Here is a 27,593-nt window from a genome sequence, read left to right as displayed (position 1 = left end):
TCGAATACAGTCCTCATTTCTCATCTTTTATTACTAATGAGAAAGAAAGGAAAAAATAATACACAAATACCATTAGCTAAGGCTTAAGATGTAAGAGTAGTAAACCCAAACAACTCAAACATGGACTAATACCATTCCCTTCCCCCTCAAGTTGGAGCATGCCCAGGTTGCTATGAAGAGATGTCAATTGTGGTTTGCCAACAGCCTTTATTGAAAATTGAAATATATCTAATCAATCATATATGTCTTCCAAAATGGGAAATATATTTCCTTTTAGAGATAACCTTCTCATGGAAATAGTGCTGGTCACCTTCAATGTGCTGGATTTGATCATGTTGCACTGTATTACGAGAGATGCTGATAGTTACCTATTATCATAGTACAAGTTCATTGGACTTTCTACAGGACTTCTGAATTTCTTGAGCAGCATCTTTAACCAAAGCAACCAATGAGCTCCAAGTTCCATAACTCTATACTTGGCTTTAGCACTGGATCTTGGCCCAATTGTTTTTTTTTTTTTTTTGCCTCTGTCAAGTAATCAGATCTATCTGTCCTATTAATGGGGCAAATTTGAGCCCCCAAACCCTTTCCATGGCCCATAATAAAATCCTCTTTTGGGCAGATTTTATTAAAAGATTGGAACTTCAGTGGCCAATGTTTCTTGTGAAAACTAATAAAAGGTAGGGCAGATGGTAGGTGTGGACTGAAGCATTACAAAGGGTCTGTTACTGGGTGGATGGCATAGATTGGACGCGTCATCCCTCCATCTTGTAGAAATGTAGCATGTGAACCTTTTTTTCTTGCAATAGTTATGTAATCAAGCTTCTGTTTTGTCTAATGCAGCTGGCAGCTGATATGCAACGCTTTTCCAGGCCTGAGCGACGCATAAATGGCCCTACAGTAACTCATCTTTGGTTTGTCAATATCCCCCCTCTTGTCATATTGTGTTGAGTGTTAATGTTAGGATTTTGAAAGATTTGTCATTTTATTTTTATTTTCCATTATTATATAATTCCTTTTGAAGATAAAGTAAAAAATTTTATTAAACAAAAGAAGGTACAAAGAAAGGTGATATGCAATCACCCAAGGGAAATGAAACACACAATGAAATTCAAACTAAAATAAAAACAAAACCTGGCCAAGCCAGACACCCCAAACAGGTCGACCCCTTACAAAAGGAAACAAAGGTGATACAAAACAAACAATGAGATCCCGATCATCAAGGTTTAAAATGTTGATGTCGGTCATCCAAATATAAGAAACATGTTGGAAATGTCAGAAATATCGTATGGAAATATTATAAAAGTTGTAGACATGGTGGAAACATTGTAAAATATGCAAACTATAGAACAATATTTTATGAAATGACAAAAGAAGCATAAGCACACCTTTTTAAATTATTATCTTGTTCCAAATTATTAAACAAAACTAAGAAACTAAGGTTGTAGACAAAAGAATATGTTCTGAAGTTGCCTTGTAAACCTTAAGCTTTAGAACTTCATGATAGAATTAGTTAAAGCAAAATTTAAACTCATTGAAAATGTAAATGGTTGTAATAGATCAACCAAATAATCTATTACATAAACAAAAAATATTATTTAACTTCATGTTTGAAATGAATATTGAGCTAGCTCAAAGTTGTAATCATGTAAGTTAGGTGGACAATAACTTGTTACTTCACATATCTACAATATTGTCACCAACTTATGTTATAATACTATCTCTTGTACTCTACATAGTACTGGTAATGTTCACTAGGGAATATGTCAATTCTAGTAAAATTTCATGTTGCTACCCATGGAAGTGAAAATGGAAATATGTCGTGGATACTATCTCTTGTACTCCACGTAGGTCCGGTAGTGTTCATTGGGGAAATGTCGATTCCAGTAAAATTTTGTGTCACTACCCATGGAAATGGAAATATGTCGTGGAAATAAGGGACATTTTAAACCATGCCGATCATCAAAACAAACAAAACTGACTCTTTTTCAAGCCCCAAGCACCCACATCCGCCACCCAAAAGAACCCAAATAAAAATCCCAAGCCCCCTGACGGACTCCAATTCTATCAGTCTTCTTGTTTTATTTTTGAATGCAATCTTCTTGTTATCTTCTGGTTCCATTATTCTGTTTCTTTACTATCTTGCTAGGCCCAGTGCCAAACGGGCCTCCTCTTATCCTTGCAAAAACCTTTGATGCTGTTATCTGCTGTTGACTCTTTCTATTTTTCTGAGTTCTGCATCTTCTAGCTGTGTTTAAATTTCCAACGGCTTCTTCCAATTCTCCAACATATTTCTGACCCCTATCTGACCCATCATCCCCTTTCATTTCTTCTTCCTTTTCCTTGAATCTATTCTCACAGCCTTCTTTCAGCTCTTTCATCTCTTGAGATATTAAATTACTTGCATTACAGTCAGCCACTGAATTATCTATATTTTCATTCTCTCCATTCTTTCCTCCACAGACCTGAAAGCTTCCTTTGCAAACTCCTCCCCACCTAAGAACATACCCAAAATCCTGCTGACTTCCACTTCCTTATTTACCACTTTTTCAATGTTGCAATTCTTCTCCACCTTATGGACCTCATCAATCATCAGATCATCCTCACATTCCTCCCCAGATCCCTCTCCTGAATCCACTTTTTCTCTCTCCTCGTTTTCTTCTAAAGGAAAAGTTCTATATCTTTTTCTTTTGTAGGTACTAACCCCACCCCTATTCTTTCTTCCTATGCCCTCACTTCCCCCTCCCTCATTCCCAACCCCTTTTCCCCCCTTCTTTCACCTCTACTGAAACATTATCCCCTTCTAGCTTCTTCCTTATCTATTGTTTCCTTTGTCCCTTCCACCCCACTCTTCTCATCTGCTTGACCAATGTCTTTCTCTTCCTCAATTCTAACTTCATCTCTTTCCCACACAGTCTTAACCACCTCTCCGCTATGCTTTTCCTCCGTCGCTACTCTTTGCTCTTCCAAGTCTTCTTCCTCTATATTTTCCAAATCTTCTTCCTTACCATTAGAGCTTTTCTGAAAGTCTCCGCCATCCCCCTCTTCTTCTTGTTGAAAACCACTATCAACAGAAACCACATGTACCTCTTCCTTCTCCATGCACCTCTTTTCTTCTTTGTCAATCCTCTCTGTGATAGATGAGTTCTTGTGTAAAATCAGATTACTTGAACTCTTTTGGCCTTTGAACTGCTGCAGATTTATTGGAGAAGATGATAAACCACTGTAGCTATCTCGCATCTCATTCTTTGACAAACGACTCACGTGACAACTTAAAATGTTACATGAATTGAAACTCACTAAAAGACCCTCCATCTGGTTCAAGTCTGTCTTGGCCAGAATTAGAGAAGACTTGTTAGGATTAACTGGCAAGTTGCTAAAGACTCTCTGAATCCCGCCTGGTTCGGAGCACCTGCCCCTGAAACCCGACTCGCTTTCTCTCCTTGTTTTATCCCTGAAACCAATTATTATACAATATAGGTTTTGGCATGAAGTTTGAAAATGTGGTTACAGAATTCTTTTCTTGCTAGGAAATTTTATCTTTTGATGGATACTATTTTTTTTTTGATGGACAGTATGTTCTTCATTTTAACTTTAGGTGCTATACCTAATTCCTGATTTTTGTGCTACGGAAGTTATTTGGTTTACATTGCTAAATAGTTTCACACCTAATATGTGTTTGTTATGCTAGGCATGCTGTGAAACCACATTTCATTTACTAATTTTCTGTCAGTTTGCTTCTAGCATCTGGGAATTCTTCTTCTGCCCCTCTTTGTCTGCAAGTGGACTCCTTCAACTGGTATGAGAAGCTTGTTCTTAGAATCCTTTTTTCTCATCAGCTACAAAAAGTGGTAAAATAATGTGGAAATACACAAGGGCAGCAGTATTGTGGTCACTATGGGACATGGGAGGAAAGGAATTCTACAGTCTTAAAAGAAAGGTCACACACCAAAGAGGCCTTGATTGAAAAAATAATAGTGAAAATTGCTCATTGGGTGAAAACCTTAAGTTTGTTCCAAGATTACTCAGTCGATGACATCATTAGAGGCTGGAATTGGGTTGTTTCCATAACAACAAAATGTGCTTGAAGAAGAAGGGTGAAAAAGGAATTAGTAAGAAAACTAGAATGCATGTCATACTGAAAAGTTGATAACCTCAGCATTAGAGGTTTCCCGGTGGGTAGTCACCATTTGGATCAGCAGGTGGTTGGAAACCTATCAGGTGGAGGTTTAAGTTTTGAATATCCTCTGTGAGCCTATGGGCATTTGGATTCTGGTTGTGTCGAGGTCTCCTATTCTCAGCTTGTGGTGGTGGATGGGGCACTTGGGCAGTTGGCCATGCTCATATGGAGCATTTGATAGGCCATGATATTTCTAATGAGAGAGGGTGGTCCCTTGTGGACTTCGGTCAAGCAGTGGGCAAGATATTCCTTTATCTTTAGTTTTTCACTATTAAAGCTATTAAAGGCTCATGATGGGGAAAAGAGGGAGTTGGACTTTGTTGCCTAGTTGGTCAAACCAAAGATGGGGAAAAGTGGAAAGCAGTAATTCATGCTGTGATGTGGGGAATCTGGGAAGAAAGGAACAGAAGAATTTTTGAGGATAGCTTCTCCTTCTTGGACAGTATTCATGAGAAGATCTTATCCCAACTCTTTTCTTGGATGCTGGTCCACCAGCTCTTTGATGGGGTGAGCAGAGGGGAGTTACAAAAAACTGGCTGCAGATCTTGTATACTTCCCCTTCCTCTCCAGTCTCCAACTGTACCAACTCTTCCTCCCCCAAGTAGGGAGGGTGATTACCTGTTGCAGTTTGATGGCAGTTTTAGAAGGTCGCGGCTTCCTCCATCAGCAGATGGAATAGGGGGTACTGTTAAGAATTCTACTGGAGACATCTTGTGGGCCTTTAGTGGCCCGTTCAAGCTGCAGATGCCTCTGAAGCAGAAGTCCTCTCCCTTCTAGAAGGCTTAAGGGTTGATGAGAGGCTCCATTTGAGTCCATTAGCAGTAGAAGGAGACTCAAGAGTTACCATTGCTGAAATTCATGAGCTGTCTTCTCTGCTGAACTGCACCTTTAGATGGATTCCCTGGGAGATCAATAGAACAGCAGATGTTTTAGCAAAGCAAGGCTTGGGAAGGGATTTTTTGTATAGTGCTAACTCTTTGCCTTCTTAGTTTGATACAGGCTCTTCTTTCTGTGCTTTTTTGGCCTGCTTGTACATCTCTCATTGTACATCCCTCCCCCCATTTTATGAATATACATTATTTTTCTCTTAAAAAAAGGTCCATGATTACAATTTACGGCCTTTGAGGCTGGGATCAACTTGCAAGAGGAGGAATTAGAAGTACTTGCAGAAAGTTTGGGGTGTCAAACAACTTAGCCTTTGGTTTACCTAGGTCTACCCATAGGTGGGAACCCAAAATCTGAATCCTTTTGGAAGCATGTTTTGGAGAAATTTGCAGAAAAGCTTGCAGTCTGGACGAGAAATTATTTCTCTGTGGGAGGAAGGATCACTTTGATCAAATCTACATTGTCTAATCTCCCAATTTATTTCTTGTCCATCTTTTGTATCCCAGTAAAAGTAGCAAGAGAGCTAGAGAAATACATGAGGGATTTCCTTTGGAACCGGGGGAAATTTGATCCTTAGAAATACTGCTTTGCTTGGGAAATGGCTGTGGCATCTGCCTCAAGAGAAGGAAGGTTTGTGGCACAAAGTCATACCGTCATAGTAGGCATTCATGGAGCCTTGGGCAATGGTTGGGATGTGAAGGTATCTCCTCTTGTTTCAGCTGCTTCTCCCTAGAAAGCCATTCATGAGTTACTCCCTATTTTTCTAAATCTCACAAGGTTTGATGTAGATTGTGGAAATAAAGTCCTGTTTTGGGTTGATGTTTTGTTGGGTGATATCTCTCTTAAACCCAATTCCCCTTGCTTTATTATCTTTCCAGATTTCAAAAGAAACCCATTGCTTCCTTTTGGAGTACGTTTTCTTTTGGTTTAAATTGGGATTTTGGTTTTTGAAGGGGCCTAAGAGATATAGTATGAACTTGTAATTGAATTACTAAGAAGACCTTTTGACGGTTCTAAGAAGACCTTTTGACGGTTCTAAGAAGACCTTTTGAAGTACCAGAACCAGGGACCACACCAACTCCATCTCAGAATTTCTGAGACCTCGTCTAAAACCCAAATCCCAATTAAGCTGAGGTCCTGGACCAACAGATGAAACTAAAGATGAGGCAGTTAAGTTTTTGTACCTAGATAGGGAGAACAGGGAAGGGAATTGGTCTTTAAGTGGTTTCTCCCCCACCCACACATGTTCCTAGAACCTTACCATGTTTCCAAAACACAAGTTATACTTGACAAAAGGTAGAAAACAAGGAAGAATGGCATGGATGGCTTTCCAAGGTGCTGTTGCCGTTGCTTTGGCCGAAATTCCTGTGTCCCAGCCATCTTTCGTCAGCCTGTGTATGCTCTTAATCACTTTTGTCCACAATTTGTCCTGATCCACCAGAAATCTCCATAACCATTTTCCCAACAAGGCTGTATTCCTCTTCTGAATGTTCCCAATTCCTAGACCCCCTAGCTCCTTCTACTCACCATTTCCCATCTCACCCTATGGTCCCTCTTTTCCTCTCCTGGTTCCCATAAAAAATCCCTCATTAGCTTCTCTAACCTTCTACAGATCCTCGTAGGCATCCTAAAAACTGAAAGAAAGTAGACTGGCAGATTGCCCAAAGTTGATTTGATCGAGGTAATTCTTCCACCAATTGAGAGATAATTCCTTTTCCAGGAGGCAAGCCTTTTTCAGAACCTATCCATCACTGGGTTCCAAAAATTCACGCTTCTACGGTTGCCCCCAGAGGTAAACCCAAATAATTCATAGGCCACTGACATACCTCTCAACGCAATATTGTTGCACATTCAAATACCTCTTCGTCATCCATGTTGGTGCCCGCCACACAAGTCTTATTGAAGTTAACTTTCAGCTTTGTCATTTTCTCAAAGACTTGGATCACCTCCTTCATATTCCTTACCCAATTTAGATCACCTCCCTCACAGAATAGGATGGTATCATTGGCAAACTGCAGGTGAGTAATAGGCACTCTTTCTTTTCCCACTCTCCAACTTCTCACCAAACCCCTCAAATCTGCTCTGAGGAAAAGAATGCATAGCACTTCTGCTACTAATGTGAATAAGAAAGGAGAGAGTGGGTTCCCCTGTCTAATACCTCTGATGGCTGGAAAGTGGTCAACTACTGTGCCATTAACCAAAGGTTAGTAATGACAAGTACTAAAGCATCCCTTATTCCACTTATACCACCTATCTCCAAAACCAAAATTCCTCATCACTTCCACTAAGAAATCCCAGTCCACCAAATCATAAGCTTTCTCTAAATCGAGCTTGCAAATCAAACCTTTCTTTTCCAGATCTCTTTAGCTCCTCCACATCTCGTTGGCTATAAGGATTGTCTCTAGGATTTCTGATATTAAAGCTCTGGATTCCAACTTGAACTGCTTATTAAGGTGGATCCTAGGTCTGCCAACAGCATAGCTGAAAGAGTGGCTAGGGAAGGTGTAAATGGCAGTGACCTTGAATGGGGGATGACGGGTGGAGGGATCAATTTGTAACCTGATAGTGTTATTTTTGTCTGTTTAGTTGGCGATATAGTTTTTGGTGATCTGTGTTCTACATTTGCACATTTGCTTGGAGAGTAGACGCTATATTTCTTTCATGCCTATTACCATATTAATTCTGTTGCTGATGGGAAAATAATGCAAAAAGGAGTATACTTGAAAAGCCAATATGCTCTTTCTGGTTCTATTACTACATAACTATGAGGAGCTTGCAGCTGGGAGTACCCAATACCTATAACTGATGTATGCTTAGATTGTTTTTTCTATTCCAGGTCCATGTTGAGGTTGCTTGATGTTTTGGTGCAACTTGATCATCTTAAGAATGCAAAAGCGAGTATACCTAATGATTTTTCTTGGTATAAAAGGTATACCAATTATTTTGATTTATTGTGTTTTTTTGTTGCTTCACCTGAGTTAATGTATCTCTCTTAATTTGTAATTTTTTTTGATGAGTTTCCTTGATTTGTAATTTGCATTATAAGAAAATGGTTTGTGATTTACTCTTATTCTTTAGCTATTTCTGCTGTTAAGAATATAGTTGATTTGAGAGTTTCTTACTGCATATACTCTAGATGAATATGATGCCTTGAATTCTTTCTTGTGCACAAAAATACATATTCTTTGGACGGGTTTGGTTTGGGTTGAAAATCAACCCATCCATCTAACCTTCCAACCTGTTAATGACCCATTTAAATGAAACTAAATGGATTGGATTCAACCCATACCTGCCTTGACCTAGGTCACCCAATCCAACCCGCCCAACCCATTAACATTTTAACAATTTTAATTTTATAATAGAAGATGGCTTCAAAGTTAAAACCAACCTATTATTAATAACCTGTCAATAAACAGCCTAATGGTAAAAATGATTGTCTTTCATTTAGGTGCTCTGGGTTTAAATCACATTGCGGGCACATAATTTTTACATGGGAGCTTAAATGGAGTTAAGCATTTGGATTAGTAATTCATTAGGGTGAATGGTTGTAGTTAATGCATTTCCTTTAATTTAAATGGACAATGGGGATTAATGAGATGATGACAGGTGGGCATTTAGTTCAAAGAGAAAGGAGAAAAAGAATAAGGGGAGAGAGAGCAGAGGTGTGATTTCAACCCACTGATGAAGAACTGGCTGGCTGAACCTCCTAACCTTGACAATGGTTCAGCGAATTGGCTGGTCCGGACCTTCAACTCTTTCACCATCTTGACCCATCTATTGCACTGATCCAATGTCGATCACATGGTGAGCTGGCTGGTTGGACTAGTTAACCCTTTCAACAACCCTATAAACCAGCCAGTTGAACTGCTGAACCGTTCAACTCATTCAATGGGCTACAAGTTAGATATTTGATTTTTTTTTTCTGTTTTTTTTTTGTATTTTTTGCCATCAGCATCAAAAGTTAATGTGTTTTGACAACTTGCTGATTTCTCAGGACATTTACTCAAGTCAGTGTACAGTGGCAAGATACTGATTCTATGAGGGAGGAATTAGATGATTTACAGGTTTGTCAAATTTTACCTTGATGTAATCTCTTGTTTAGAGATGCCTTTACCATTTTGTATTGGAGTGTACTGTCAAAAACTCTTCTTGTTAATTCTCTTTTTCATTTTAATAAGAAATTGCTACTATTTTTTTGATTGACAACAATATCTATAGTTTGTATTAAAGAAAAGAGGAGAAAAGATATACAGGATGTATCCACAAGGATGAACTGAGGGCAAAAGCAAATACCTAATAACATTATCACCAAGAAAGGGCAATAAAGCCAGAAGAAAATAAAGAACCTTACTCTGAACACACTCCGAAGAGCAATCAAGGTCTTGCTGGACTTGCAAGATGTGCTTTCCAAGATTTTTTGCCATCTTTAATCTCAAATTTCCCCCATTAGTTGTTTTTGGTTTTCTCTGTAGGGTATTGTTGAATTACTATTATGTCTTTTTTTGCCTAGGTTTTTTTTGAGGGATAATCCTGTAATTGTACTGTTCATTATAAATATTAATGAATAGGCAAACTGCCCATGTTTTTTTTTTGCATTTTCTCAAACCAACTGTTTCTTGCTTTCTCTCTCTCTCTCTCTCTCTCTCCACCCTCTTCTTCTACCACTTCTCTTCTCTAGAGATTTTCTTGTCACCTAACATCCGAGTTGGTAATAGGGCATCGTTGACAACATCTGCTGCCGATTGTGCACCAAATTGACTGTTGATATCATAACTACTGTCTAATGACAACCCCTGAAGAAGAAAATTCTAGATCTTGATGGAGATTTTACATGAATTATGGTACAGGTTTCAAGTGTGTTCGAAGCTTTTCAACATCTTTTTTTATGACAAAAGCATGATTGCTATGGCTCAAACCATTTGAGATTTGGTTTTAGTTTTGTCGGGCACATTGAATGAAGACTATTAATTTTCTTAGGTGGTTTGCATCAAAACCAAAATTTATTTACATTATTATTTTTTATTAAAGTAGGTCCTACAAGTGAAGAAAACCAAATGTTATGTATAGGAAATATATTAATATGGACATACATTATTTTGGATTGGATTGGTCTGAAATCTATTTTATTGTAAATGGATTGGATTGGACTTCTGTAATTTGGATTTGGATTGAATTTGTTATCAGACCTGCAATGGTGATTAGAGCAAGATAAAGAGAAAACAAAGAGAAGAGAAGAGAGTGAATGGTCAGCAAGCATGTTCTCAGCTGGCCCTAGAACAGAATTTATATTAGGTGTTTAATATTACATAAAAAAACTGATGTGCCCCCTGATTAGTGATGGGACACTCAGATAAAAAAAAATAAGAAAGCTAATCCAGGCCCACCACAGAAACGAATCTAAAATATAAAGAAGAAAAGGCCCACACAGTCACTCGTTACAACACTCCCCCTCAAGCTGAGCATATCCATCATGCCCAGCTTGCCAAGTAGATCATAAAGCTTCATTGAAGGAAGGCCTTTTGTCATGACATCAGGTATCTGCATCTCTAAGGGCATGTAGGAAATGCAAAGATCACCTGAGACGATTCTTTCTCTCATAAAATGTCTATCAACATCAATGTGCTTAGTTTTATCATGCCGTACCGGGTTATTAGCAGTATCAATTGCAGCCTTATTGTCATAGTGCAGCTTGAGAGGACAGTCAACCTTCATTCCTAGCTCACTCAGAGTCCTGAGTGACAATAGTTTTGCAACGCCACGAGCTATCCCATGTCCCTTTGTTCAACTTCTGCACTTGATCTAACAACCACATTTTGCTTTTTAAATATTTGGAAGTTAACTTTCTATCCTCAATTGATCCTTCCCAATCAGCATTAGTGTACACTTCTATATCAAGTTTATTGTGCCTATTGAACAGAATTCTCTTCCCTGGAAAAGTCTTCAAATATTTGAGGATCCTCTCAAGTCTCAACTGCTTTCATGTGGATCTTAGGAGCATGTAAAACTGACTTACCACATGCATTTTATAAGCTATATCAGGTCGGGTAAGGAGCAGGTATTATCAATTTTCCTACCTACCAGCTTTTGATACCTTTCCTTGTCAGAATAATCCTCACCAACAGACTCCTATAGATCATGATTTTGCTTCATAGGTGTATGTGCTGGTCTACTCTCCATCATATCCATCTCCTCTAGCGGATCAAGAACATACTTCCTTTGACATATATTTTAGATGGCCTAGATCTTTAATCTCAAATTTAGATGCCAAGAACTCTTTCAATCTGTTTATCTCTTCTAGATCATTACTTGCGATGACCATATCATCCACATAGACTATAAGAGTTTTAAGCATATCACCCTATCTCCTTATGAACAAAGTATGATTAGCCCCACTCTAAGTGTGTCCTTCATTCTTCATAGCCCCACAAAGCCTCTTAAACCAAGTCCAAGGAGATTGCTTCAGCCCATACAAAACTTTCCTTAGTCTACACACATTCCCCTAAAAGCCATAGCTAGGGGGGGGGTGTTCATAAACACTTCCTCATGTCAGTTCTCAAGAATGCATTTTTTACATCTAATTGATGTAGCTCCTAAGAGAAATTTGTAGCTAAGGACAACAAAACCCAAATGGTGTTGAGCTTGTCAACCGGTGCAAAAGTCTCATTGTAATCAATCCCCTCCTGTGCAAACCCTTTTGCCATCAACCTAGCCTTATATCTTTCAATTAAACCATCTGCCTTATGTTCCACATTAAACACCCACTTGCACCCCACAGTGCTCTTGCCTTCTAGTAAATCCACTAATTCCCACACTTAGCCTTCACCAAGGCTCTCATTTCCTCTTGCATAGCCTCTTTCTTCATTTTGGATCAGATGTGGCCTCAGAGTACCTGGAGGGAAATTCCCTTAGGGAATAGGCTTACTCAAAATTTCTTTCACTGGAAAGTTTACCCTTGAAGTATTTAACAATGTTAGATTATTGAAAAAGGAGGCACAAGTGAACAAACCATTAGGGGAAGCTGTGCAAACCCTAGTATCCTCAACACTAAGATCAATAAACACTGATTCCAAATTGGCTAGTAAATGAATAACAAAATAAGGGATTCACATTCATTTTCCCTTAGGCCCTTTCCGAAGTCAAGGTCCCAATTTATCTCTTGGGGAGATGTTGTCCACATTTTTCAGATTGTTTATTAATGTTTTAGAATTTAAGGGGATTGGGAGGAGGGAGAAGAGTTCTAGGGTGGTGTTTCTGCTGAGATACATAAGCCAGACTTTGTTTGCTTCAAGAAACGAAAGTGGAAATTATGACCTTAATATGAAGATTGAAATCTGGGGTTTTAGTAAAGGGAAGTGGGTGGATGTGAGCACGGAGGGCCTATAGGGTGGTTGGTGGTTATGACGATAAAGCTTGGAACAAGGAAAGAAATCTGTATCAGTTTGGGTCTTGTAGTGCTAGAATTTAATTAAGTAAATAAAGAGGACCTAGGGGACAGTTTTTGGTGAAAGTCTTGGGGTTACAAATATGAAACTTGGATGATCTATTCTGAATTGGTGGCCTTAACACCTACTCTGTTTGTACTTTGTTTTTTTTTTCCTTATAATGAAATTTTTATTATTTACTTATCAAAAAAAAGAAAAAGAAAAAAAAGATATCTGAGAGCTCACTCCACATAAGTTTCCTATTATTAATTCAATTGCACTGTTATTTCTTTGCAGATTTTCTTAAGCACAAGATGGGCCATTTTATTGAACTTGCATGTTGAGATGTTTCGTGTGAACAAGTATCCTGTACCTGTGCAATTATATTTTTCCTCTGAGGCACATATCTAGCAATTCCATTTTAAACAGGAAGGTTCTGTTTAATGCTTGGTTTGACATTTATTTCTACTTTTAATTATTGAGATACAATTTAAGTGGTGTTTGGTAATGCTGCAAGGAACTTTACCAAATACTGCCTTAACTATTACATGACATTCTGTGCTTATTCAGATGATGTTCTTACATGTTATTATAATTTTGAGGTCCTTCACTCTAAGATAGTGTAGAGGACATTCTTCAAGTCCTCATAATATTTTGTGTGGAGTCTTTGGAGTTGGATTTTGCACTACTCTTTCCAGATCGCCACACCCTTCTTCGTGTTTTGCCCATTCTTGTTGTTTTAGCAACATCATCAGAGAAAGATGGTGAATCACTGTTTAAGAGGGTGAAAATCAACAGACTGATCAACCTGTTCAAGGTCTAACTTTTGTGTGTTATTCTAACACACTACTCTCTTATCTCAAAATAAGTTTTACATTTTATGTGTTCTTGCTTTACTCATTTTCAAGATGATTTTATATCCTTTTTGCAGAATGATCCTGTTATTCCTGCATTTCCAGATCTTCATCTCTCTCCAGCTGCAATGTTAAAAGAGTTGTCTATGTACTTCCAAAAGTTCTCAAGTCAAACTCGTCTTCTCACTCTTCCAGCACCACATGAGCTCCTTCCTCGTGATACACAAGAATATCCTTTCTATTGATGTTCTTTATTTGATAGTATTGTGATGTACTTTCTTATTCAATTGTATGGGTTTTGAAATAGAACTCTCCCTTGTTGATGTTGGTGTCTATTTTCTTTAATCATTTTTTTTGATAGGTTCTATTTTCTTTAATCATTCTTCAATCATTGTGGGACAAATTTCACTTCTCTGCAAAATTTGCCCCAAATTGTATTGTCTTAGCTCTCAAACATAACTGTAAGTTGCTATTTTGTTTTGATCAGTAAAAGAAAATTTTAATTATAATAGATTTAAGACAAAGATTTACAACACGTAGATGGGAATGCGGTTCCCATTGAGTACATATTTCTGTTCCTCTTTACAGCTCAGCCGAAAATAATTGTTGTCTCAGTGCCCCTTGTTTTGCAAGAGCATCAGCTAGCCCATTAGCACTCCTTCTGACCCATTTGAAATTTGCTTCTACCTCCTTTGCAATCTTTTCCACTTCCCTAATCATGTGTTTGAAAGTCCACGGAGTAAGTCTATTGTTTGTAGCCCATGAAATGACCACTCTTGAGTCCCCCTCCACCTCAATATGCCCAAGTCCTAGCTGCTTAGCTAGCTTCAGCCCTTGTAACAGAGCTAACACCTCAATATACCCTCTTCTCAGAATTTCTGATTCTTCCTATACCTGACAGTCCTGGATTTCCAAAGGGGCTCCCAACAAAATTCAGTTTAATCCCGTTGCCTTTTGGGGGTTTCCATTCCATCCGTACTTTCTCTTTCATTCTTGAAGACTGTGCTACTTCCATCCACGTTCTTAGAATGTCTGTGACTGAGAACTCTTGAAAACTATGCAAGGATTTTACCCAATGAGCTACTTTAACCTTTATAGTGTCTATTACTTCCTCCACTGTCCTACTTTTCCCCAAAAATATTCTGTTATTCCTTTCTTCCCATACCACCCAGCAAGTTGCTGCCTTCATAGCTCTCCACATTACCATTCCTCTTTTCTTTGGTTGGTCAAGAAATCACGGTTGAAAAGGCTTGCCACATTTTGAGGGGGAACCCACCTGCAACCAAAGAGAACACAGAAGAACTCCCATATGTGAAGCACACAAGAACAAGATATTAACAAATGTTAGAGGGTCTCACCACTTTCCTTACAAAGGGAGCACATGTGAGGAGAAAGGCAAGCAAGAGGCCTTCTTCTCTGCAGCATATCACAAGTATTTACCTTGCCAGGGACAATCTCCCAACAGAAAAATTGAATTTTTGGGGGGATAGGCTTACTCCACACTTCTTTCACAGGGAAGTTCCCAACTGGGATGCTAGGCAAACCAAGAACACTGAAAAAAGAAGAGCAGGTAAAGAGACCATCTGAAGAGTATATAGTTTCCCCCTTCTGAATCCCAAGTTCTGAATCAACCCCATTTGGGCCAATTGTTCCTGGATTAGACATAGTTTCCCCCTTAAGGTTTGAAAGAGTATATAGATCAGGAAAATGATCTTTAAGTGGATTTCTCCTATCCAAAGATCTTCCCAAAAATGAGTTTTATTACCCTGTCCCACATTAAAACGAATGGAGCTGAGGAAGGTAGGATATATTTCATGAATTGCTTTCCAAGGAGAAGCCAAAGTAGCATGGGAGGCAACTTCAGCATCCCAGCCATTACCATCCAACCCATGAATGCTCTCAATAACTTTGTGCCACAGTCTATCACTCTCAAATGGGAATCTCCAAAGCCACTTTCCTAAGAGGGCTGTGTTCCTTAGTGTCAGGTTCCCTAATCCCAAACTCCCTTGGTCCCTGGGCTTGAACTGTAAGTTGCTATTTTTGAGGAGGCGATTTGGGAAATATTCTGGGGTACATGGTTTACAAGACTTCCACTTGACAAGAAATTGGAGGAATGTTTAGACTACTTCACACACCGGAACTAGAATCTGGAATCTGTAAAAACAATTCAATCTTCTTTTCATCATTTTTTTATTGAAAAAGAAAATTCATTTTTGAGAAAGAAAAATGTACACAAGTTAAGAGATTTCACCAAATACATCAAGACAGAGAAACAGTCAGAAACAAATACATGTAGGAAAGAAAATAATACCACCTTCCAACTCTAGACCTTTTAAACTAGATCAAAAGAAGACTAACAAAATGTCTTCACGGTCTTCTCTTGAGATACCCTTTATACTAGACCCAAAGAAGACAATAAACTTACTTTTCCATTAATGAAAGTTTTTATTTTATTTACTATAAGAAAACAAAAAATGCCTCATTTATTTATCACCTGCAAGAGGCAAAAGGAAGCTGGAGCCTTTATTTTCAAAAAAAAAAAAAAAACAAAAAAACTAGTTCATGCAAAGTTAAACTATAGATCTCTCTGGTTGATAACCCAGATTGGGAGCTAGTTATCATTATAGAACATGGAGGGTAATTCCATTTTCTGTTTGTTAGGGGATTTGGAAGGAGTATAACTGAACAATATTTGAAGGAAAATCTCACTTAAGTCTCTCCATTGTGCTTTCTCATTGGACTGGATTCTTGTAATCTTTTCCAATTTTTTTTCCAAGTCTTTTCTGAAATTTTGTTGACATTTGCTCAGGGTGGTTTTTCAAGAGCTGTTTTGTGGACAACACTCTATGGGGCTTTGTTTTGCCAATTTTCTTTTTATGGGTTTTATTCCCCTTATATTTGTAATGTTATATGATCTTTTCTCTTGCTAAATTTTTTGTTTCCTATTTTATGTACCTTATGCCGAACTGAACACAGAAAAAGAGAATAGGAAGAACTGAAACTGAGAAAAGCAGAATCTCACAAGCCCCAGTTTGGTGGAGACTTAGAGTGATCAGTCTCTTCAATCTGATGGCTGGTATCCATATATATATATCCATTAAATAATGGTGCAATTACACTAATGTCCCTGTTTATCATAAAAGAATGATTGGAGTGCCCTTATTAAACAGAGTAAAAAGACAAAAACTACCCTGCCACCCAAAGAGTAATAAATAAACACTGCAAAAACAGAACTCTATCAAAGGTCAGTATTGTATAGTATTAATAAAATCAACTAGAAATGAATTTGATATTATATTTCATGAATAAAGTGATTTAAAAATAACTTCTAGGAGACTTGAGCCTATGACTCTAGTTAAAAATACAAAATTGAAATCAGTTTATTAATATGCAGATATTTCTCTTATGTAGTATGTGTGTGTGTGTGCGAGATTCGTATCAAATTGGATCAGATTGTGGTGGATCCACATTTGGTCCAATTATGGATGGATTGAGTTTGGAGAAATGTATACCATTTGCCGTCCTAAATTTTTAAAATAATAAGAACAAAAGTACATTATATTTGTTATTTTCTTTTCATGGCTGGGATATTATGCTTTTCTGGAGAAATGCAAGGTATCCTTGAATTGGATTGCCGTCCTAAATCAGTTTCTTTTGTTCTTGGTTAAAATGTCCAATGCATTTCTCTCAAGCTGCTAATTTGTTCCATACGTCATTCTTCTAGGTAATGATAAAATTTTTGAGCAACTTCCAATTTATTGTATGCTTTTTGGTTGAAAAATTATGGTTTTCTTAAGTGCTATTACCCATTGAACATTTCTTTTATTATTCCTTAAACTTTAATGTGAACCTTGACATCCTCACTTACCAGAGACATTACTTGATTGTTAATCACATAGGTGTTATTCGTGCCGAGCATGATGACTTCGCTATTCGGTTTGCTTCAGCCATGAATCAGGTATTCACTTGCATATCATGATTGGTCAGATGTCACAGCCCTTATTAGATTATTATTATTGAAATACTTTAACTGGAGTATGTTTTAGGTCATTAGGTTGCTTAAAATTTAGCATTCCTGAATTTGTAGATTTTCAGTTGGTAAGCTTTACACCCTCTTCTATAATCTAATTACCAGGTGCTGTTGGTGTATATCCTGTAATGTGCAGATTGTATTGTTGAAATCAACTGATGGTGCTGATATTGAGTGGTGCAAGGAAGTTAAGGGAAATATGTATGATATGGTAGTTGAAGGTTTTCAGCTCCTAAGCAGATGGACTGGACGTGTTTGGGAGCAATGTGCTTGGAAATTCTCTCGCCCTTGCAAAGATGAGATTCCTGTAGAATCTCAAGAGCCTTCTACACAATATTCTGACTATGAGAAGGTGTTTTCCATTTATTCTTTATTTCTTATTGTTATGTATGAAACTTGAAGTGCCATTTGATTTGTAGTAATTGTTTTCTGATATAATTTTTGTGTGCTTTATTATGGTTGCATGCTCCTCTATTTTCCTTCAGTGTCAGTTTCTTTTAAGACTCAAGTTATGTGAAAACTGAATAGTGAAGCTGTTGTTTATGGGATGGTTACTACATATCAATTGGGTTTGTCCCATCACCTGATCTCATGTTAGGATGCTTTCTTAACTGCATAAATGAGTCAAAAACATCTCCATGTTGGAGGACTAGAAGAAAAGGAGTTTTGACAAAAGGTTTTTCCTTAGTGGTGTGGCTGCTATGGAGGACTGCCAAGGATACCTTGCTGTCCTGCCTGAATGACTATGAGAGTACAAGAGGGTGAGTCCTGGAAGTTGACCTTCTAGGTGGTACTGGCCACAACAGCTCTCTCGTAGAGGGAAGGACCACCTTGGATCTAGTTGATCGATAGGATAGATCAGGTCTAGGCTATGATTGCTTGCCATAATATATGATCGTTTGTTGATAGTAATGGAGGGGCACAGGGAAATGAGGTGCTTTCCATGGCTTGGTACACTATGGGTGTAGAGATGTTGGGCCTAATGAACCTTAGTGTCTCTTTCTTTTATTGGGTCCACAAAACTTGTTTCATTTATTGGCTAATGGGCCTTAGTTGTGGGCCCATTTAATTTATTTCTTGACTTGTTATTGGTTATCCACCCTACTAAGGGCACCCTTGTAATTACACAACTAATTACAATTAGTTCTAGTAAAAGATCATTTAGGGACTGGAGATTAATGATTAGCTCTTTTCCTCTCTCTTCTTTCATCTCTCCTCCTGAACTCTCTTTCTCTCTTCTTAATTTGTCACTTATTTTGATTAATGATTAAATCTGTTGCAGAATTTTTTTCAACTATGAGGGCATTAACTGTAGGGTGAGTGGGGGGAGGGGGGGAGGCTGAAGTGGTATGAAACTAGGATCAGCTGAGGTGTCTTAGGCTACTGGTGGAAGCCTAGACTGCTTTTTGATGGAGTGAAATTGCCTGGGACCCAGTTGCGCCACCTTTGTGTTGGACTTCATCTTGAGGGATCTGTTGTCTTTTAGACATTCTGTAATAAGTGCCCTCTCCCTTATTAATTCATAGAAGGTTGAGAGCTTTGTTCTAAAGTTCCCTGTAAGTGTTTTCTTTTCTCCTCTCTTTCTCATTATCTCTAAAGGTGCAAATTTTGTTTCCTTCTTTTCCTCTTCTATTTCTAGATCTGAATGTCTTTCTCAATGTTTTAAAAGGTATTTGAGGAGTATGCCTGGAGGCACGCCTCAAGGTGAGGTGCACTCAAAATGCTGTGGGGCATACTTTGGAAGCTTATATGCATCTGTGGCGTACACCTTTGGTATGCTTAAGATAGAAAGAGAGAAAGTGAAGAAAAAAGAAGAGGAAAGGAAAGAAAAGAAAGAAAGAAACATTGGTCAAAATAAAAGAAAGAAAGAAAGAGAACTCCTCTTTCCTCCTCTTAAGGAGGCTTAACTCTCTTGCATTCTGAATTATGTCTCATGCCTCCTGATAGTGACACAACTTGTGTTGCACTTCCACATTTTTAACAATCTGATCCTCAATTACTCCCTTCACCCTAGTTGAACATTTGCCTTCCCATCCTACATCAAGCTGTGCTTTATGTTACCACTATGGTCTAGTCCCCTTGATGCTCCTTGTCTCTAAGGGGCAGGGCAAGAGGGATAGGGAATGAGTGGTAACCTACTCTGTATTCTTTCACTCTGTACTTTGCTGAAATGTCATAATTTCTTTTCCCCCTGAACTAGGTAAGACCCGGTTCATTTTTTATGATGGAAAAATGCAAAATTTTATATTTTATTAATAAAAAGAAGTACAATGAAACGGTGATGATATTTCACCAAGTAGAAAGATTTTTTTTCCCCACCTATGGCACCACGAATTTGCTGGATGCAAAGGCAAGGAAGTTTTCTCTGACCTTAGATTTCATTAAATGATTTCAGCCTAGGGTGGACATCACTGCCGCATAGTTCATAGCACTCCCATTACAGCCCTTGAAAGGGATCACTACCACAAACAGGAATGATTGAGAAGGATAAAAGTTAAGAGAAAAAGTCAACTCTAGAGGGAGAAATACATGAATTATTCCTGCTGCTGCCCAAGAACCATCAAGGTGGTTTTGGCAGAATGGAGGACAAAGGGCTCAAGTAAAAGAGGAAAGTGGCTAGAGCATAATTCCCTTCGCAGCAATACCATTAATTCAGTCAGAAAGAATGTTAGGATATTTCAGAAAGAATAAGCTATGCCGGATCAGGACTTGTTAAGCAAAGCAAAGGCAGCAGCTTGCTCTTGGCTTTCACAACAGTTTCCAGGACATGCTATACCCCTATTCTTTCATGATATAGTTTTTTTCCCACAGATAGTATCAATTTTACTTTATTTTTGATGGATTTTAACCCTTGATAAATCCTTACTATACTTAGTATACCTGTATATGTTGATTCGCAAATATGAATGAAGTCTTACCTTACTATTTCAGAAAAGAAGCAAATGCTGTATCTGCTCCAAATCTGATCTCAGCTACTTGATGTGATTGATTTTGTCAAGAGATGCAAGTTGGGTACAGAATTAAACATTTTACATTCCATCAAGGGCTCATGCCCATTCAAATTTTAATATTTGCTCAATCTGAGCATGCCCAAGTTGCACCACTAATTTTGTAACAAGGAAGATCAGTGAATTCACCCTGAGGTTTCAAATCCATTCTGTGGTGGAATTCTTTTGGCAAGAGTTCCTTTACTGGTTAGAAAATTGATTAGCTTCTCTGATTTGGGTCAAAAGTCGATCGATCAGAACGCTCACTTCAAAAGAACATTTTTATACGGTCAGAAACCATTAGAATTCCAAATAAAAATTTTCTCAAATACCTATCTGGTCTCTATCATATGGTTGTTCCACTTTTAAGAGCATTTATCAACCACATTTTAGGCAGCTCACAAAATCACAAAATAACACTTGATTCACATCTCTACAAAATTGGAAAAGATGAAGAATAGATGAATTTCTCATTATTCTCTTTATGCATCTCTCTTGCTTGTTTATATTTCTGATAAAATAATTTTATTTTTACTGAGATGATGCTAAAGTAATTATTTTAGTACTGATTTCATACATATTAATACATTTTGTAGACTAACCTATAAGAAGTATGTTTCATCTACTGTTAATTTTCCTAAATAACCTTTTCTTCTGTTTCTGTTTTCTCTTTCCTTCTTTTTGAGCTTGCAGATGACTTACTTTCTAAATCTGTACAGGTTGTTCGCTGGAACTACACAATGGAAGAAAGGAAGGCACTAGTTGAACTTGTCAGTTACATAAAGAGTATTGGCTCAATGATGCAGCGATGTGACACATTAGTGGCAGATGCTTTATGGGAAACAATCCATGCTGAGGTCCAGGATTTTGTACAGAACAAATTAGCCACTATGCTGCGAACAACATTTCGCAAGAAGAAGGACTTGTCTAGGTACATGCATCTTGCTTGTTGTTAACAACTCCTATGTGCTTTATGCCTTTATCATTATTTAAATGGGTCTCTTGTGTGAATCCTGTATTGATTTTTATCAACTGTCAGCTGATGATTTCATTTTTCTGAACGTTATGTTCTATCAATAGCAAATTATTTTCAAATCAGTTGGCTTACCTTTCAAAGTCAATGCTTTTGTGTATGTTGAGATTTTGAGAGCTTCAGGCCTTGAAATCCTCGATCTCAGTCCAAACCAATTCCCCCTACCCCCTTGTACAGAAGGAAGTACTGTTTTTTGTAAACTTTCATCTTGTCTTTTGCTAGTGTTTTTTTTTTTTTTTAAATTACTCTATCAAAACAGCAGATATGACTAGACAGAATGCAGGCAAAAGATTAGAGAGACAGATAGCTGTTTTACACCCTTCATAACAAAAGGTAAAGTAAGAGGCCTCATAGATCTCACTTCAAGTGAGATTTTTTAGCTGGGAAACCATCCACCCAATAGAAAAGCAAATAGATGAGAGCCTTCTCCTTTTTTCTGTAGGATAGAAAACAAACTCGAGTCTTGCTTAAATAACTTAAAGGAACATATCAAAAATCAAAAAATAAAAGTATAGACAGAAGCCATTTCAACACCAAAAAGTAGAAAACCCCATTAGCACTATTGGCACAAAATCTAATTATTAGATCTTATATTGATATAGTAATGGTCTCTCAATCACAACCTATAGTGACAGAGCTTAGAAAAAATTTGGACACTTCCATGTAAGAACTGAATTAGAAAAAATTTGCTTCTGCAAATTAATTTATCCCTACTGCCTGCTTTTTGAGCTACTCATTTTTTGTTTCATTTAAAAATTTTCAGGATTCTTTCTGACATGCGGACGCTTTCAGCAGACTGGATGGCAAATACAAGCAAAGCTGAATCAGAACCATTACAGCATGGAGGTCAAGAAAGCAAAGGGAACTTCTTTTACCCAAGACCAGTTGCACCAACAGCTGCTCAGGTTTCTCTATTTGAAACTTGCATTACTTCTTGTTTGTCTCCATCAGATAGTTATTTATAGTGCTGCTGGTCATGCAGCTTGGAAAGTTAAACTTAATGTTATAACTAGCATTTTGAAAAAGTGGTCCTTTTTGTTGATTGATAATGAAAGAATTTATTAATTTAGGTTTTGGAAAATTTACAAGCATGGTGCTAAATATCAGTGAGGTTCGACTAAATTTCTCCATTTTGCTGAAGACGATATGAAATATTTTAAGAATTCTGTTTCCTTCATTTCTTTGATACATTGCTGATATGTTGGCAATATTCCAATTTCATTGAAAAATTCTATATCCAAGAATTAAAATTTTAGAATATCATTAAAACTTTCTGATAATTCGTTAAAATCATTGATTTTCTTTTTAAATATTTTCTTGAAGGAACAAATGGGATTCTGTTATTGGAAGATTGGCTTACTATTCTGAGTATGATTCGCTTATGAAGTCACTATAATTCAATGGGAACAAAACAAGACTGACAACTATGAAAGTGGATTCTTGATCTAATCAAAACATGTGGTAGGAAAAAAGACAGAATCCAAAATGGCAAGTGAATGACAGACATAGAAGAGAAGATGGCTAAAGGACTAAGAGGGGGAGAGAAATATATACATATACAAGTCTCTTGGTCCTATTTGATATACACAGTTGTTTACTATTGCTTTCTGTGTAATATGCAATATTGGAATTGCACTTCTTCTAACAATTCATGAAGTTCTCTTGGATAGATAAAAGGTTTCAGGGCTAGATGGTTATTTATACAATGGTTCTTTTATCAGGACTGCTGGGATATCTTAAAGTTTGATCTCTTGGAAGTTTTCAATGAGTTCTTTGAAAGGGGAATAATAAATCCAAGAGGGAATGCTACATTTTGGGTTTTACTTCCCAAAAATCTAGAAACCAATCACCCCAAAGACTCTGGACCTATTAGCTTGGTAGTTAGTAGCAGTTTGCCAGTCTGTATAAAATCATTGCTGAGGTCTTATCTTTGATGATCAAGAAGGTACTTCCATCCATTATCACATGCACTCACGGAGCCTTTATATGAGACAGGAAAATCATAGGGGGTTAATAGGGATCATTTGTATTAGGCTTTATTGTATGTTATGTTGCTAGTAAATTGAGTTGAAAGTTGGCAGCTCTCCCAGGGATGCATGTATTTATGTATGTATATATGATATCCATTCATTAGACCTGTTCATGGGCCGGGTGGCCCGGTCCGGCCCGACCCCCGGATGGGCTTGAACATGCTTATAGGGCCGTGGGCTTAAATTCGGGCCAAAAAGCCCGACCCGCAATAAATTCGAGTCGGGCTCGGGTTTTGTCAAAATAGCCCGGCCCAACCTAATATTAAACTTAAAATTAGTTATGTGATTATGTCCATTTGAATAAATTTTTTGATTTAAGAATGTAAAATTGTGTTTTAAAATATAAAAGAAAGGGAAAAATACCATCTTGTAGGCCTATTGTTCATTTAAATAGAAAAAAAATACTATCTGAATTTTTAATTCTAATTTGAATAGGGAAAATTGTTTTTTTTTTTCAATTAGGTCGGGCTTCGGGCTTGGGCTCGGGTTTTGGGCTTTTTACCAGGGCCGGGCTCGGGCTCGGGCCTAGTATATTTTCATTAGTGACATGTGAAAGCCCGACCCGAGCCTGGCCCGGCCCGGCCCATGAACAGGTCTACCATTCATTAAATATAATTTCAAAGTAATAAAATTAAAACTAAATGAATGTGTGGAAGAGATGAGAAGATTGGGAAGGAAACGACTGATTTGTAAACTAGATTTGTAGAAGGCTAATGATTTGGTTGGAGGTACTGAAGTAATGTGGGTTTGGGGAGAGATGGTGAAAGTGGATCATGGGGTGCCTTTAGGCTTGCCACTACTTGATATTAATAAATGGGGCAGTCTTTGACTTTTTCCTAGTTTGCATTATAGCTTAAGCAAGGTGATCTTTTGTTCCCCTTTTTGTTTCCCTTCATAGTTGGCATGCTCAGTGGATTTATTTTAATGGCTAATAGCATGCGATTACTTAAGGGGTGGAGGTAGGAAGTGATGGGATAACCATTACCCACCTAATGCTTGCTGATGAGATTATGCTATTCTGTGATGGAAAAGAGGAGAAAATTGAAGATAACAATGGAACTTTTTGAGGTTATTTCTAACTTGAGAATGAATTTTGACAAAAGTTGCTTGATGGGAGTAAACATGAGTGAGGAAGAACCAACAGCCTATGTAGCCATTGTGGGATGCCTAGTGATTTCTTGGCCAGTGAAATACCTAGGCCTTCCCTTAGGAGCCAACCCCAAAGAGCATAGCTTTTGGGAATTGATTCTAGGGAGATATTCAAAAAGGCTGGCTATGTAAAAAAAGGGATATATCTCTTTAGGGGTAGAATAACACTAATTAAGTCTACATTGGCAAATCTTCTAGTGTACTATCTATTATGTTTAAGATTCCATATAGAGTGGGTAAGAAATTTGAGAAAATAATGAGGGAATTTTTGTGGGAACTAGGGGAGAGGAAAATGGAGCATTTGATAAAATGGGAAATGGTGTAGAAGCAAAAAAGGCAGGGAGATTTGAGAATAGGAAGGATTGAAATGAGGAATATGGCTCTTTTGGAGAAATGATCATGGAGATTACCAATATAGATGGACAAACTATGGCACCAGGTTGTGACAAGAACACATGGGCTGATAGATAATGAATGGGATGCTAGTATCTCGATTATCTTCTAGGGCTACTCAGGCTAACCCGTGGATGGTAATTCATTCCATACCCCTCTCTTCCTTCCATTTATCTTGTATGATGTTTGCTCAGGTAAAAATGTTAAATTCTAGGAACATATATGGTTTGGGTAGTCTCAGTTAAAAGAACATTTTCCTTCTCTTTTTGCTATTTCTACCTACAAAGTAGACTCTATGGCCAAGTTACTTTCTCCTTCCTCAAGCAATGACTTTGAATTCCCTAGTGTTCTTAGCCTCCTACTAATCCTTGATGGAGTTTACTTGTCCCTTTTAAGTCTGACGTTCAAACTGGGATCCTGTTTCCCTCAGGTTCTTTCTCTTGTGATTCATTCTTTAAGGTTTTAACCCGGTTTCTTCTTCCCATGCAACCTTTTCTTGTAAAGAGGTGTGGTGTATACCTATTTCACTTAGAATTGGAGCTTCAGCTGGAAAGTTTTTTTTTTTTTTTTTTTTTTCAACAGAAAATTAATACTTGCAATTTGCTCCAAAGGAGACCTAATCAATGTTTATCCTGTCATTGGATGTTCTTTGCAAGGCCAACTGTGAGACTCCTGTCCATTTGTTACTAGCATTTGGGTTTGCCTTTTCTCTTTATTTTGGTGCAGATCAACTCTGTCATCTAGTATACCAAGCCTTTTTATCCTACAAGTTTTATGTGGCCAAAGAAAATGAGAAGGATAATGTGGAGATGCACCAGAGCTGCTTTCATTTGGACAATTTGGGAAGAAATTATATACATTTTTTTTATTACTTTGAGGCTTACACCTCAAACCACCTCAACACTTATGCCTTGCCTTCATTTTTAGCCTTTTAAAACCTTGAATAAAAGGCGAAGAAGAATGTTTTGATTGGACAAAAATTTTAAGTTCTTTGCTGATCAGTTCAGATTTTGAAGTCTTCAAGGGTTCAAGATAGCATATACTGACATGTGTGTTGATTGAACCCTAATAAATAAGAAAATAATTAAAAGAAACTAGTATATAAACCCACAAAATAAATAATTTAGTGTAGTAATGTCTATTTTATTATTATAGTCTAAAAAAATAAAGAATATAAAAATATTTTATAGCACAATGAATGAAATAGCTACGCACTTAAGTGAGGCAACCCTCTATGGGTGCCTTATTGACTAGGAGCTGCCTTAACAACTATGCTCTTGAGAATATTGTTGATCTCTGTAGATATCAATTTTCATAGGTCACCTTGATATAAATACTGCTCTATAGATATCAACTAGCTTGTTCTTTTTGTGTTATCATGTGTGTTCTCTCTGCCTATAAATGTGATTTGGCAAATTTTAAACTAGCTTTAATCATTTCAAAAATTTAATTATTTTTTTGTTTGTTTTAGGTTCATTGTCTACAATTCTTAATATACGAGCTTGTTTCTGGTGGTAATTTAAGGAAGCCTGGTGGGCTTTTTGGAAATAGTGGCTCAGAAATTTCAGTTAGTGATATGAAGCAGTTGGAAACATTCTTTTACAAGCTTAGCTTTTTCCTGCATATTTTGGACTACACAGGTATCCTTCCTTTTCTGCTTTGGCTTTATCATATTAAGCATTATAAATTTTATCTGTTGGCACTATAGCTGCACCTTTCTGGTTGAATTAATTGTTATTTCATAATAAAATGGACACAGAGAATGTAATCACTTTTGTGATTATGCAATAATATTTTACTTGCCATTTGTGATATTTGGAAAAAGGAGCCATTGCTTGGTGTGTGAAAATCTAGGGTTGACAAGCATAAGAAAGTGTATTTTGAGTGGCCACTTTGGGCCAATGTTTGCAACCCATCATTGACCTGGTGACAATTCCAGTTTGTTCAACCTCTAATCCACCTAGTCGGTAGTCACAAAAAATCATGGACCAGGTAAATGACCCATTGACCCTTTTTGCCCCATTCAGTTGTACAAACTGTTACAAATAGTAAGAGGACAAGGCCTTCCTCTTAAGTAGGTGGCAACATATAATAATGATGAAAACAAAGTATACAAAACCCACCAAGGAGCCAATAGTTTAGTTGGCCTACTTCTCAACAACAAACATGTGAGATACTTGGGCCTTCTCCTTGGGGGAAAGCCTATGTCTCAACAATTTTGGAACCATGTGCTAGACATATTTTCTAGGAAGGTCTTGTCTTGGAAAAATAATTGCATTTCTCTAGGAGGAAAATGTGACCATAGTGTTCTGGTGGACCTAGAGGGTTGATCAACTCTAGCAGATATTAGAGAGTTGACTTACTCTAGCTGACAGGTTTTAGAAGATTGCATCCTCTTTTCAGTTTCTACTGCTTATCAACAAACTCTTTTGACCTCATAATCAAAAAAGAAAATAAAAAGTTAAAAGGATCCTTGGCATGATATTTGGTAGTCAGACTAATCATTTACTCAGAGGAATGAGTTTTTGACTTAGTGCTCCTGTCTTCTACAAATTCCATTGACATAGTTTGACCCTATGTAAGTTTGTGAAGCTGAATTTGAGATTTTCACTGTGTTAGAATTAATTGATA

General features: G+C 37.4%; 1 protein-coding gene across 3 annotated transcripts in view; it reads left to right on the top strand.

Moving 5' to 3' along the window:
- Positions 1 to 27,593, top strand: part of PIR121 (transcription activator) — a 160,258-nt gene that overhangs the window by 23,589 nt on the left and 109,076 nt on the right. For all 3 annotated transcript variants that reach the window (XM_088956812.1, XM_088956817.1, XM_088956820.1), the window contains 11 exons: positions 844 to 914; positions 7,902 to 7,994; positions 9,060 to 9,129; positions 12,784 to 12,848; positions 13,108 to 13,303; positions 13,418 to 13,569; positions 17,205 to 17,298; positions 17,507 to 17,722; positions 21,077 to 21,288; positions 22,154 to 22,295; positions 26,434 to 26,602. In XM_088956812.1, coding sequence (XP_088812938.1) covers positions 844 to 914; positions 7,902 to 7,994; positions 9,060 to 9,129; positions 12,784 to 12,848; positions 13,108 to 13,303; positions 13,418 to 13,569; positions 17,205 to 17,298; positions 17,507 to 17,722; positions 21,077 to 21,288; positions 22,154 to 22,295; positions 26,434 to 26,602 — 1,480 coding nt within the window. The remainder of the gene's footprint in view (positions 1 to 843; positions 915 to 7,901; positions 7,995 to 9,059; positions 9,130 to 12,783; positions 12,849 to 13,107; positions 13,304 to 13,417; positions 13,570 to 17,204; positions 17,299 to 17,506; positions 17,723 to 21,076; positions 21,289 to 22,153; positions 22,296 to 26,433; positions 26,603 to 27,593) is intronic.

The sequence above is a fragment of the Nelumbo lutea genome, chromosome 1 (genome assembly GCF_056320005.1).
Source record: "Nelumbo lutea isolate HS-2025 chromosome 1, American lotus-T2T, whole genome shotgun sequence".
NCBI classification, from domain to species: Eukaryota; Viridiplantae; Streptophyta; class Magnoliopsida; order Proteales; family Nelumbonaceae; genus Nelumbo; species Nelumbo lutea.
Note: the sequence above shows the minus strand (reverse complement) of the source record. Positions and strands in the feature narration are given on the sequence as shown.